This window comes from Spinacia oleracea, chromosome 4 (genome assembly GCF_020520425.1).
Source record: "Spinacia oleracea cultivar Varoflay chromosome 4, BTI_SOV_V1, whole genome shotgun sequence".
Classification (NCBI taxonomy): domain Eukaryota; kingdom Viridiplantae; phylum Streptophyta; class Magnoliopsida; order Caryophyllales; family Amaranthaceae; genus Spinacia; species Spinacia oleracea.
In genome coordinates, this window is record NC_079490.1 from 168,261,421 (window position 1) to 168,275,208 (window position 13,788).

General features: G+C 33.1%; 3 protein-coding genes across 3 annotated transcripts; 1 reads left to right on the forward strand and 2 right to left on the reverse strand.

The window, feature by feature from the left end:
- The first annotated feature begins 16 nt into the window (after positions 1-16).
- LOC130472172 (uncharacterized) lies at positions 17-1,315 on the forward strand. Its single transcript, XM_056842647.1, has 5 exons — positions 17-126; positions 223-363; positions 442-585; positions 758-961; positions 1,040-1,315. The coding sequence occupies exons 1-5, from the start codon at positions 28-30 to the stop codon at positions 1,154-1,156; spliced, it is 705 nt and encodes a 234-aa protein (XP_056698625.1). The 5' UTR covers positions 17-27; the 3' UTR covers positions 1,157-1,315.
- Positions 1,316-1,411: 96 nt separating this feature from the next.
- Positions 1,412-3,973, reverse strand: LOC130472173 (protein FAR1-RELATED SEQUENCE 12-like). The gene is made up of 3 exons (XM_056842648.1): positions 3,655-3,973; positions 2,219-3,332; positions 1,412-1,815 (listed from the first exon to the last, which is right to left on the reverse strand). The coding sequence occupies exons 1-3, from the start codon at positions 3,738-3,740 to the stop codon at positions 1,702-1,704; spliced, it is 1,314 nt and encodes a 437-aa protein (XP_056698626.1). The 5' UTR covers positions 3,741-3,973; the 3' UTR covers positions 1,412-1,701.
- Positions 3,755-6,213, reverse strand: LOC130472146 (protein FAR1-RELATED SEQUENCE 5-like). The gene is made up of 4 exons (XM_056842609.1): positions 6,108-6,213; positions 4,992-5,072; positions 4,067-4,882; positions 3,755-3,819 (listed from the first exon to the last, which is right to left on the reverse strand). The coding sequence occupies exons 1-4, from the start codon at positions 6,211-6,213 to the stop codon at positions 3,755-3,757; spliced, it is 1,068 nt and encodes a 355-aa protein (XP_056698587.1).
- Positions 6,214-13,788: the final 7,575 nt, after the last annotated feature.

A 13,788-nucleotide genomic window follows, 5' to 3' on the forward strand; every position in this document is an offset into this window, starting at 1 on the left:
TTTAAAACAGCTCCCAATGTGTGGGTGATGAATAATGTTATTGACACTTTTGCAAGAATACTGAATGATGATCCAGATCAAAGTGTCAAGAGTAACTTGAAGTTCTATTTCTCTACAATCCCTTTCGTAAGTTTTAATATCACTAAAAAATCATATTTTCGTACTTCTTCAATAATTTTTATTATATAACATATATTTAAAATTATTTTTTTTTCGGTGCAGAATATGCTCTGCCAGAATGAACCGTATGGTGGATCACAGGATAGTCAAGCAACCGAAAGCAAACGCTTAGAAAATTTTATTTTAAGTGTACGCCATGAGTATGAAACTGCTGGTGTGAAGTCTTTGAAGGGATTCCATCTGGTAAAATTATAAAATTGTTCTTTTCTTTTTTACATATGTTCCTTTTCCTTTGTTTAATGTTCTTTTCTCTGCTTGTAGTTGTTCTTTCCAGTCTGGTCTGGTGATCATTTTTATCTCATTGTAATCAACCAAAAGGCGAAGAAGGTGGAGATCATTGACAATCTCTCCTTACCTGAAGGAATTACATATGATGATAAATATAAAACATTTGCAGAAAGAACTGTAAGTCTATTTGAAGAATTTCCTCTTATATATTTTATTTGTTCTTTCCTTTGTTGTTCTTTATTCTTTTACTAAATTAAATGTTCTTTTTTCCTTCCTTTGTTGTTCTATGTTTCTTTGTTGTTCTTTGTTCTTTGTTCTTTTACTAAGTTAAATGTTCTTTTTATTTCAGTTTGAAGCATGGACAATATTTTCTGAACAAGAAGGACATCCTTTGCGGAAGGCACAGATTTCAGCATATGAAATTGTGTTGCTTGAAATGCCATGGAAGAACAGAACAAACAAGACTGATTGTGGGGTATATGCAATGAGGCATATGGAGACCTACAAAGGCAACCAGACTTGGAATTGTGGCTTCAAAAACACAGATGAAGATGTAAGTAAATTTTGAATATATGTACGTATATTATTTTAATATATAATCTTTTATTAATGTACTATTTTATGTTTTCAGAAAGACTTTATTTGCAGGCTGAGAATGCGGTACGGTACTGAAATCTTATTATCCGTTCTGAACAAAAGGCATGAGCTAATGTATCTGGCATTGAAGAGAGCTAATCAAGTTGAATAGTTGGTTGTTTTCATGAAGGCAGAATAATATTTACCTTTTATTAGAAGTATGCTTTAAAAAACAATGGTATATTTTGTAGATATGGTTATTGCTGGAGTTATGGGTTGTTCTTTTAAACATGTGTGGTGTTCTTTTGGAAACAATTAGATGTTCTAGTAGTTGCAGATAAGTAGTTTGGATATTTTAAACAAGTATTTCAATTAAAGGTTCAAGTTCTTTCCAATCCCAGACCATGTTCTTCTATATCATGGGATATGTTCTTTCCTTTCCAAAATTCTTTTTATTCTCTTTTAGTAAGTTCTTTTCACATTTAAGAATATACTCCTTTATGCAATAATTTTGCAATCCTAATTGCACAAAAATAAAAACAAAAATAAGAATATATACAACTAAAAATTCTCATTTCAAAATATTGAATGAGCCAAACATCAGTAGCCCGTAAAAATATACATCAAAAGAGTAAAAGAACATTATTGAGAATACAAAAACAAATGATTAAAAACACAACAAACTAAAAATAAAAATATTACCAATCGTAAATGAATCTACAAAGGTTGTATGTGTACTCCAAAATAATCATCTGGAACATATGCTTCCAATTGTGAATTTGAAGATGTTGGATGAACCAAAACCCCACCAACAGGTAAATTTATGATACACTGAAAAAGAACAAACAAACAATAAGGAATAAAAGAACATGATAAAGAAGAAAAAAGAACAAAATAGATAATAAAAAAGAACAGTTCAAAAAAGAACGTAATAAACATTAAAAGAACAAATAGATGTTTTTTTTAAAAATGAACTGTTTAGCAAAAGAACATAAACAAAAAGACGAAAGAACATATAGAAAGAAAAACGAACAATGATAAACAAAAGGAACAAACTAAAGGAATAAAAGAACAAATAGATTATTAAAAAGAACAGAACATAATAAAGTAAACTAAAAGATCATAAACAAAAAGGATAAATAGAAAATAAAAATGGAAAAAAGAACAATGATAAACAAAAAGAACATTCCAAAGTAATAAAAGAACAAATAAATGTTTAAAAAGAACAGTTTACCTGATCAGTAGACTGAGTTTCCTCCCTCAAATTATCAACATGTCTTTCTCTTCTCTTGTTCCAACCTTTCAGTTTATTGCGTTTCTTCTCAACAATTCCTTTAGGTCTCACATTCCTCTCATTAGCCTTTTCAGTCCCGTTCTTAATCTTCCTCTTTCGCTTTGGTGGATTTTGAATCATTGTTGGAATGACTTTTTCAGCAATCGGTTCAACAACATCCGGCAAAACTGTGTCTGTTGAAGGCTCAATGCCATCAAGTAGAGTTTCTTCTCGCACATACTTGTTTGATACATTACCATCCCCTTCAACACCACCAATATACTCCTTCACTTTGCATGACATATCCAACACACCCAAATCAATAAGCTTCCTTGCAGCCGGACAATGTTGAGCTTCATTTATAACTTTAATGCAATTTCTTATGCTTTGCATCCTCCAAACTGAAGCAGAAACAACACTTACTTCATTATCTCTATCTTCTCCTTCTTCAACAATCATGTTCATACCCTTTTTGGTCCATCTCTTCATAATGTATTGTTTGGGAATCTCTTCAACATTATGGACAATGAAAACTCGAAGAATATGAGAACAAAGAACTCCTATCTCTCCATATGACTTGCAAGTACAATCAACAACCAACTCTTGCTCATTAAACATCACAACATGTCTAATAAAATCCTTTGTAGGATGCCCAACAATGTACTTAGAAACTGGAAACTCATAGGAAATGCGTTGACACCTCAAACCAATTGCTTTGATGAATCGTTGCTCAAATATCAAATATATTGCAATGGTATACACATCCCGCGCATGCAAACATAACATGTTATCCGCACATGCGTAATATCTATTTCCAGTAGAAGAATTATAATCTCCCTTGTTCTCCTTACTTCTCCATTCATCAATTGCATCTAAAAAACACTTATAAAAATCACATAAACCATTTGTTTTATGCAACCTCCTAGAAATAGAATGATTTGTCGTCTCACTCCTTTGAGAAGATAAAATACCCCCAGAAAACCACTCTTTGTTATATGCAGGACACCATTTCTCTTTCAAATCATATAACCTCTCTATCCATTTGTGTGTCTTGCAATTGTAATCAGTCATAAGACTACAAAAGAACAAACGAGGAGAACAAAAGAACAATCAGAGACACAAAACGAACACCCTGAGTAAAACAAAGAACAAATGAAGACAAAAAAAGAACAATATACAGTACAATAAAACTTGAAAAGAAAGTACACACAATCACAGTTCAAGAAGTATGGACTCTATTAAACAAAGAAAAGAACATTAAAATACCAGATTAAAAGAACAAGTTTCATCAACCATGAAAAGAACACTATTTAACATTACAAAAAACATGTCGTCGAATGAAAAGAACAAAACAAAATTTTAAATACTAATCAGTCTATTAGCAAAATAATTTTTACCTATTCCAATAATGCTCGAACTCAGCAACTGTGTCAGTATATTTCAAAACATAATCAAACCGACGTTTGAAACCTTCTTTGGCCATAACACCTTTGATGTTTACAACAGCATTTTCCCCAATGTGCCATGTACACAAACGATGCCTCGATTTTGGAAACACTTCCCTAAAAAACCATAAACCAAAAAAATAGATAAAAATATAAACTAAACAAAAAGACAAAAGAAAAAGAACATAAAAAATAGTACAAAAATACAAAAGAACAAAAGTGTTTGATGAACGAACATACAAACAACCTAAAAGAACTTTACCTTATAGCCTTGTCCATGGAAGAAGATTGATCAGTCATGATAGTCACATGTTGCTTCCCTCCCACTGAAGTCAAAAAGAATTAAAAAGCCAGTCAAAAGTACCTGCCTTCTCATTCAATATAAAACCCACTCCAAACATGATATTTTGAGTGTGAAGATTCATTCCAACAAAAGGCCCACAAATCATATCGTATTTATTAGTACGATAAGTTGTATCATGAATCAATAAATCACCAAAAGCTTCATAATCAGACCGCATTCTTCCATCTCTCCAAAAAAAATTGATCAACTGATTCTCTTCATTCAATTGAAAATCATAATAAAAATCATGTTCTTTAGCTTGCCTCATAGCGAACCATCTGATCAACTGATTTGAATCACAACCATCCAACTTTTTCTTCTTCTCTGCCAAAACAGCATCATACGCGTCAGGAACAGTGAACCCTAAATTCGCCTCACCACCAACTTCTTTCCTCATAGCTCTAAGAACATCAGCAAGCTTCGTGCCACTACAAGTAAAAGTAGTAAGAAAAGCCAATTGTTCTTTTGAAATGTGCCTATGTGACCTAATAAGGTGTCTCTTATTAGCAGGAACCATTGAATGGTTATGCAGACGGGAATGTTTAGAAAGAACATACACTCCAGTTTTCTTATCAACATCAAACTGAACTGAAGCCTTGCATCCAGTTCTCCTATCAATTTTTTTAAAGGATTTAGGCACAACACCATCTGGATTTTTAAACCCCTCGTATGCACAAACAAAAAACCGTTGTCGAACTATTCTAGTACCACTTCTATACTCCTTTTTACCCTTCCTAGTACCAAAACCATTCCTAAATGCATGACTGTTGTATAACTCATACGCCTCATCATCATCCTTAACTACACTTCCCTCTAATGAAACTGGTTCTTCAAAATCTGCATGACGATAAAAAAGAACACAAAGAACATCATAAGTATGATAAAGGAACAAACACAAGACGTAAACGAACATTGTGATAAACAAGTAAAAGTACAATTCATGTACCTTGGCCAACAACCACATAGGATTCTGGATCCTCATTAGCATCATTTTGTTCTGAATTATTAACTGAATTATTTAATATATCTGGAAATTTATAAAATAAAAAAAATCAGAAAAAGAAAAGAACAAAAGAACTTAAAAGAACAGTAGCCATTAAAAAGAACAATGCACAGAGTAAACGAACAATCCATGTAGACTGAAAAGAACACTAGGCATGAAAAGAACAATCAATGAAGAGTTAAAAGAACAATCAATTAGTCAATCAAAAGAACACATTAAAACTTAAAAGAACAATTTGGGCAGATATAAAAGAACAACCAATAAAGAATAAAAAACAACAGTACCTATTAGAAAAGAACAATGCATCAAGAGTAAATTACACACTCCAACTAGACTGGAAAGAACACTACGCATTAAAAGAACAATCAATAAACAGTTAAAAGAACAATCAGTTTTGTCAATCAAAAGAACACATTAAAACCTAAAAGAACAATATCGGCATAATTATCAACAATCAATTTTGTCAATCAAAAGAACAATGTAAACTCATAAAAACATAAAAGAAAAATCCGTGCAAATATAATAAAAAAACCAATAAAGAATCAAAGGAACAGTAACTATTAAAATGAACAATAAAAATAGAGTAAACGAACACAAAAGGTGACCGAAAAGAACACTATGACTTAAAGAACAATCAATGAAGAGTTAAAAGAACAATCAATAAAGAACAATCAGTGTTTATTTGAAAAGCTAAATATAATAAAAAGGAACGTCTCAATACGTATTCTTAACATGTTCATTTGATACTGAAAAATGTTCTTCTGAAATGATACAATGTTCTTTTCTGCAAACAGACAAAATCAACGTATCTTCCTTAAATATAATAGTTATTACAGAATCAGTTTCACCACATAAATGAAATAAATGCGAAATCAACGAAAAAAACCAATTCGTAACCTTCATTATCAACAATCACCAAAATCAACGAAGAATGAGATTCAAAATTAAATTAATCAAACTAATTACAATCACAAAAAACATAAAAAGTACGATTATTATGAAATCGAAATCATAAAATCAAAGAAAAATGCAACTCGTTATTACAAATTGAAATAATACCTTCGTAACTCTGATTTTCAGCTGAAGAATTCAGATGACAAGAAGAAGAATCATTCGAAATTGATGTTGAAACAGAGAAATCATGGAATATTTGAGAATTTTCCATCAGTTTCTCTCTCTAAAAAAAATTTATGCACAAATGTAAGCTTTCTCTCTCCTATTCACACTTTTTGAATTCAAAATTATGAAGCCCAGACATATAAAAAGGAGCGAAGAACAAAAAAAATCGCGAAAACTAAACAGGGAAGAACAGAGCACATGATGTTCTTTTGTATTGTGAGACTTGTTCTTTTTAACTGCAGAATTAATGAAAATACGCGTTTTGTTTTAAAATGTTTGCGTTTTAATCCCAGTGCACCTAGATCTAGGTGCACACGCCTGCACCATCGAAATAGCTGTCTTTTATTGCTAACATAAAGAATACTAAATTATTAAATTTAGTAATTAATTATTATGTCCCTTAAATTGTTTTGCTATAGAATTTAGATTTACCTTAGCTAAACACGGGTATTGTATCATTGTTAAGCATAATAAATTACCTTCAAAAGTCCAGATTTGGTCTCACAATTTTAACACAATTTTACGAATATAATTGACATATATAAGTACATACATTTAAAAAATTATCATCTACATGCTTAAGGATAACAGGAAAATAAAGGTTAAAGTTATACGGCTTTGTAAAAAGTCAGATTACTACAACAAAAAAAACTGAAATTAAGGCCATCAAAATGGTCTTGATTGATGAAAAAGGTATTTTTAATTATTTCGTATAAGACAAAGAATCTTTGTTGTAGGTTTTTCATTTTTTTTAATTATCATTCTCTTAATCTTTCTTTTTGTCACACGAGGTCTAAAATTCAAGCCATTATAAAAAACCTCTCATTGACAAATTTAAAAATCTCCTGAAAGAATGATTTTCGTGCATTATTGCTGATTTTGGAGTAGAATCAAATTTGGGAAAACATAGGCCAAGTATCCATACCTACATAATTAATTTCTTTTACAAGACTATAGTCAAAGAATGTGGAGATGACGAACTCCCCTTATATGGTTTGGAACTTGTCTCTTTTGACAAAATACTTCAGAACAAAATTGATGATGCGATTTTTATTGGTATTAAATATATTACGTATAATTTGGTTACTTATAACTAAAAGGTTAAGTAAACTTACTTTTTTAATGGAACTATTAAAAAATATGGTTACTTATAATTTGTTAATTGTGCAACACAAGTAAGACCATTAGTAATTGCATGGTTAATAAAATCAAATTTTTTTTAAAAAAAAAAAATCACTTTGGGATTCTTATTATCTTATTTAGGAATTACCAAATAATAACATCAAAATAACTTGAACATAACATAGAAGAACTTCATATTAACAAAATAAGTATTGTGAAAGATAGATAAATGAAACTCCCTTTTTATTACTTATGCGTCACATTATACTTGAAATAAGTGAGATTAGCTAGGATCATGTTAGATAATTAAACCAGATGCAATCTAATTCTCTTGGAATCATCAATTTTATTTAAAAACAAACAACTCTAGTTATTTTAATTTCTGTAATATTTATATATAAAAAAAGAATCTGCAAATTTTTAAAACATTTATTAGACACAAAATCAAATCTTTTTTTTTTTTTTTTGATGGCACACAAAATCAAATCTTAATATAATATATTTCACCAAAAATATCTAAGCATAATTATCTTTTCCTTAAATAACTCTAAAACTCATCTCCTTTTTTTGGAGTAAAAATATTTTTTATTGGAAGGCAACTACTAACTTTGGTAATACTTTTGTTACGTTTTTGTTAAATAAAATAAACGATGAATTATTTTATATAAAAATATTGCATCATTTATTAAATAAACTATATATTAATTTTTATTAAAATATTGAGTTTTTTATCAAACAAATTATCATTTTTAATTAAAATAACGAGTAATTATTTTTGTTAAAATTACTTCTTTTTTTGATAAAATTACGCCATTTATTAAAAAAATTAAACTATATTCAAGGTTTTTTTTCTTTACGCATTTGAGTTCTTCAAACAATATTAATGGATGAATTGAATGCTTCAAACAACATCAATGGAGAATTTGATTTACTAACATTTAACCATATTGTGTTAGTGTAATTTATAAGATTTACAGTGTACATTGATTTTGGAGTGCATAAACTAGAAGATGAGTTTTATATTTATGTATTCTGATAAACAAATATACATTGATATATTAAAGCCTATCACTATAGTTTGATATTATAAAATCATTAGTATGAATCTTTAATTTGCCTAATTGAGCTACTTTGACATTAAAATCGATTGGCGGTTGAGAAAAAATATGATGGTTATATAGTTGAGTAAGAAGAAAATTAATTAATAAACATATGGACATATATATTTGTTTTTTAAGATGATCGAAGATGATGAAGGTCGAAGATGATGATGAAGGTTGATGATGATATTACCCGTTTTTTAGGGATTATATATTAAATAATAAAACTTGAAAACATAATATTAAATATCAGCTAGTTAATTCTTTTTACTGTAGGCAAACAAGTCATTAAAAGAGTAAAATTAAATGAAGGGTCTAGATTTAATTGACATCAACCAACGTTCCAGATCGAATTCAAGAAGTTAGTCGTCTTTGGTCGACGACCTTCACAGAAGCGTCGGCAGTATTGAGTCCTGCTCTGGTTAGCATAATGATAAAGACTTCCATACAAATGAGAAAGAGGTAAGATGAGAGCGGGTCACCTTGACGAAGACCTCTAGTAGGCTTAAAATGTTCTGTAGTTGAACCGTTAATTTTTAATGAGTAGGAAACCGTGGTCACACAAGATTTAACCCAATCTATCCATTTGGTTGGGAAACCAAAGGCTCCTAGAGTTGCCCAAAGAAAGTCCCATTCTACCCGATCGTAGGCTTTTTCCATGTCTAATTTGAGGGCGCACCAACCTACCTTCGATTTAGATTTTTGAAAAACATTAAGAATTTCTTGAACAATTAGGAGGTTATCATGAATTGATCTTTCTGGAGTAAAAGCACTTTGGTAGGGGCTTATATGGAGTTGTAGAACTGGAGTGAGTCTTGTAACTAAAAGTTTTGCAATAGCCTTGTACATTGTGTTACACAAGCTAATTGGTCTGAAGTGATTTGGATTTTCCGGGAGATTGTTTTTCGGAATAAGGGCAATGATGGTATGATTGATGGCCGAGGGGATTGATCCGTGGTGGAAGAAGCTTTTAACTGCTGTTGTGACTTCTTTCGCGATAATGTTCCAATACGCTTGGAAAAATTTTGGACCGTAACCATCTGAGCCCGGAGATTTGAGTGGATTCATCCCAAAAAAGGATGCTTTGATTTCTTCATCTGAGAAAGGGGCGATGATGTTGTTTTGTTCATCTTGGGAGAGGACTTTTGGTAGGAAAGAAAGGTCGATATTCCTGTTGTTTGGGCTATTGGAGGTAAAGCTTTTCTTGAAAGATTGAACCAGGATCGATTGAACTGTTGCTGGATTGTCTTCCCATTGGTCTAGGTCATTTTTTAAGCGGTGAATAAGATTCCTAGCAGATTGCGACTTAGTTCGTTGGTGAAAGAAATGTGAATTTCGATCACCTTTTGTTAACCATTCTTTACGCGCGAATTTTTTCCAGCTATTCTGGCCGTATAAGAGAAGTTTTTCTCGTTGCTTGATCATTCTAAGCAAGTGGTCATGTAGAATTCTGTTAAAGGGTTGATTAAGAAGTTGGGCTTGGAGAGTTTGAATTTTGTCCAAATTTTGAGATAATTTATTGTTCATATGACCGTATTTCGATTGAGCCCAAGATTTGAGTTTTATTTTGATTGCTCGTAGTTTTTGACCTATTCTAAAAAACCTGGTTCCCGGGATATTCGTTTGCCATTCTTTGCGAACAATATTATAGGTATCCCTGTCAAGGGCCCATAGATTCTGAAATCTAAATAATCTATTTTTGGAGTTGGTAGATGTATTGGTATCTAAAACAATGGGGGCATGGTCTGAGACTGTAAAATTTCCATCGTGTTAAAACTGTTGTGAGCAACGGCTCTATCTAGACGTTGTAGAAGTAACTCTTGTCGATTAGCTTTCCAAGAAAAAGAGGGTTGAGTGCTAGTGATATCATAAGCATTAAGGTGCATTAGTAGGGATGGTAGCCTTTGGCATTGGGTGGCCGTTATAGGGTTTCCACCGAGTTTATCGGCAGGAGTTAGTAATTCATTAAAATCTCCAATTATTAACCACGGTTGGGTTAAATTGCCATGGAAAGTACGGAGGTACTCCCAGAAATCATCTTTATCGTTCTCCTGGGCGGGGCAGTACACACCCGTTACTACAAACGTTTTGTTATTCGGTTTGTACAGGATAGACAGGTGAGCACACCTCTAAGATACTGAGTGGTTTAAGACTGAGATGTTATCGTTGTTCCAACAAAACCATAGACCGCCACTATGATTGGTGGGGTCAATGATTAAGTGTTGGTGGAAATTTAGCGTTTTTAAAAGTGTTTTGCTTTTTGAATTATTGGTTCTTGTTTCTTGAATACAAAGAATATCCGGTGGGAAGTTGTTTTTCATGTGAATGAGTTCCGCAAGGGCTTGACCTCGCTTCCCTCCTTGAATATTCCAAGAAAGTATTTTCATAATAACTACAATATTGGTAAGTATTCTTTTAAGATCAAAAGTGACAAGCTACATTGAGCAGTTCGTGCGGAGTTTAAACTCCATTTCATATAAAAATGTAAAAGACCCAATTTTGTTAGGATTGGAATAAAAACCGCAGTCACCGGAGTTCTATTTGAACTATGACTAAAGCAGTTCTTTTGAGACGTAATTTGAGAAGAGACAACCGCTCTAAGAGGAGAGCCCCGAATACTGGAAATAAAAACTAATTTCAAAAGAGTGTTTGGGGGGGGCGGATATATAAATCCGGTTCCGATAAGGAGTGAGCTCCTTAGGCAGTTCGAGTAGTAGTAATAAACTACTACATATCAAGTAGGGAGTCAAGCTCCCTAGTATGCATTCAAAAAATAAAACCAGGGCGGATATAAGGATCCGATTCGGATAAGGAGTGTGAGCGTGTTGTAGAAAATAGCAAAAATTAAAATAAATCATATACTATAAATAAAATACAAATTTGTAGTTGTTGACGCCACACCAAAGATGAATTCGATCTTTGCTTGTGTTCCATTTGTGATGCCATCGTGGTTGAATTTGTGTAGGCACGAGATAAACAAAGCATAAATGCAGGCTAAGATCATTTGGCAACTTAAAAAAAGAGACGTTGACAAATGGTACAGAGATTATACTATGGGGGGTTTTACGGAGAAAACCCTCAGGCTCATAAGTGTTCTTAGATTGAGCTGCATCATCGGGATAAAGGTTGTTTCGAAGTTGTCTCACAAGACTAAACTTCCAACCAATCCTTAACATCCCTAATGGAGGGTCCCTAAAGGATATGAGGAGCTCATAATGGAGAGCTGACTCGAGCAACCAAAGGGACAAGGGACCGAAACAGTTAGGCAATTTAGGGGCAAACACGTAGTCTAAATTCAACATATTGCGAATAAGTAAAGGACTTATTTTCTGTAATTCAGGCCATAATGCAGAAGATTGAACTAGAATTATCTAGCAGGAACAAAATAGCTGATTCCATAGCAAGGGGACCAAGCACAATAGATTATCCAACAATAGACATAAGAGAAACTGGTTTAGAGTGGCACTTGCAGAAGATTGATACTTAAAAGAAAAACAAAGTTTCATTGATAGAGAAAACGAAAGGGACATACATAATCCAGCAGCTGAACTGCGAACATAGACATATTACAGACCGAATTAAGACAAGGAGTAATAAAAAAAGCCAGACCCTGACTAGGTACACTATAACAGGACCACCACCAGCATCGAGAAATAATGCTAGGCAACATAATTTGAAGGAAATAATGCCCTTGGTCCAAGTATGCATTCTATGTTAAGTCTAATAAATGCGGTTCAGTATTAATTAACAAGTTAATAATTCAGTGAGATCAAGTGAACTGAATGCCTAGCTAGAGGCCGCTTCAGTTCAAGTGGAATTAATGATATTAATCCACAGCTTACTCTTGACTGAACCCGTAGGGTCACACAAATAGTACGTAAACGGATCAAGTATTTAATGGCATTAGATACTCCATCTATGGATATTCGGAATCGACGGATCTTGGTTTCAGTGGGAGCTGAGATCGTCACAGGCAAGAAATGAATACTCCGGAAACGATGATATTGCCGGAAACGGAAATATGGATCGTATCGGAAATATAAATATTATCCAAGTCGTAGATGTTGCCGGAAACGGAAACATGGTACGTATCGGAAAATATTATCGGAAATGGAAATATTACCAGAATCGGAAATATTGCCGGAAACGGAAATATTGTCAGAATCGGAAATATTATCGGAATCGGAAAATAATTCCGGAAACGGAAATATTAAATATTTGTTCGAAACGGAAATTGATTCCGGAATCGGAAATATTAAATATTGTTCGTATCGGAAATGAATTCCGGAACCGGGAATTTAATCGGAAGCGTATCGTACGAATTAGCATCGGACGAGGCCTGCCGGACGAAGGCCCAGCACGAAGTCGGGCCATCGCCCAGCAAGCCAGACGCGCGCCCAGCCAAGGCAGCGCCCAGGCCCACCGCAAGGCAGGCCCAGCGCGCGCCAAGGCCATGGCCTCGCTGCGTGGGCTGCTGCTCGCACGCACGCATGGGCGGCCCTCGTGGCTGCCGTGTGTGTGTGTGAGTTTGTGTTCATGCACGATTCCTAAAACTATTAGAATTAGTATATGATTAAATTCCTATTCCTAAAAGGATAAATTAATTAATTAGAGTTCTTATAGGATTCTAAGTTTAATTAATTCGTATCCTACTAGGATTCCAATTCCCTTTCCATAACTCTATAAATACGTGCCTAGGGTCACATATTTTCAGAGATAATTCAAGTATTCAAAGTGAGTTTTGAGAGAAAAACTCAGCCATATTTCTTACCTAAGAGTGCCGAAAATTCTAGTACCTTAAGGGCGATTCTAGTTGGTCAATCTTAAGGCGGATCCGGACGTGCTGTGGACTATCTACGGAGGGACGACACTTGGAGTCCTAAAGACTTGTTCTTGTTCGGTTCGGGCGCAGCTAGGGAAGGCACGCAACAAAGAGTATGCATCTAAATTATGCTATATGATTATGTGTAAATAATATGTATTCCTGGCTAAATGGTTGTTTCCGCATGATTTATGAATTGTCATATGTATCATAACCTAACAGTGGTATCACGAGCCCCTTATTATTTTCATAATCTAAATTGCATGAACATGGTTAAATATTACAAATTTGCAAGAATTAAAAGGGGTGATTAATTTTCGTAATTGTTAATTAATTGCAAATTGCGTTTATTTAATTATACGTACGCAGTTTTTCGGCAGTTTCTTCGTTACTCATCCAAATCGAGTGATTTTTGTGTCAATTCCGCATGTAAAAGGCATTCTAAAATTTTGACAAAAATAGTACTTTTCTTCCGAACCCAAAAATCTCAAATTCGAAGCCTAACTATGACTTTTCGAAGGTTTTAGTTTTTCGAATGCAAAATTTCGTAAATTTAAGATGTTAAATTAAATATTTG

What these genes read in the sequence shown, in the direction of transcription:
- LOC130472172 (XM_056842647.1), top strand. Translation starts at nt 28, where the DNA reads ATGAATAATGTTATTGACACTTTTGCAAGAATACTGAATGATGATCCA. An exon ending in ATTTCTCTACAATCCCTTTC is followed by an intron (nt 127 to 222) that starts GTAAGTTTTAAT and finishes TTTTCGGTGCAG; the next exon opens with AATATGCTCTGCCAGAATGA. An exon ending in TCAAAAACACAGATGAAGAT is followed by an intron (nt 962 to 1,039) that starts GTAAGTAAATTT and finishes TTATGTTTTCAG; the next exon opens with AAAGACTTTATTTGCAGGCT.
- LOC130472173 (XM_056842648.1), bottom strand. Translation starts at nt 3,740, where the DNA reads ATGGCCAAAGAAGGTTTCAAACGTCGGTTTGATTATGTTTTGAAATAT. An exon ending in TTCGAGCATTATTGGAATAG is followed by an intron (nt 3,333 to 3,654) that starts GTAAAAATTATT and finishes GTTCTTTTGTAG; the next exon opens with TCTTATGACTGATTACAATT. An exon ending in AAACTCAGTCTACTGATCAG is followed by an intron (nt 1,816 to 2,218) that starts GTAAACTGTTCT and finishes GTTCTTTTTCAG; the next exon opens with TGTATCATAAATTTACCTGT.
- LOC130472146 (XM_056842609.1), bottom strand. Translation starts at nt 6,213, where the DNA reads ATGGAAAATTCTCAAATATTCCATGATTTCTCTGTTTCAACATCAATT. An exon ending in TGAAAATCAGAGTTACGAAG is followed by an intron (nt 5,073 to 6,107) that starts GTATTATTTCAA and finishes ATAAATTTCCAG; the next exon opens with ATATATTAAATAATTCAGTT. An exon ending in CTATGTGGTTGTTGGCCAAG is followed by an intron (nt 4,883 to 4,991) that starts GTACATGAATTG and finishes ATCGTCATGCAG; the next exon opens with ATTTTGAAGAACCAGTTTCA.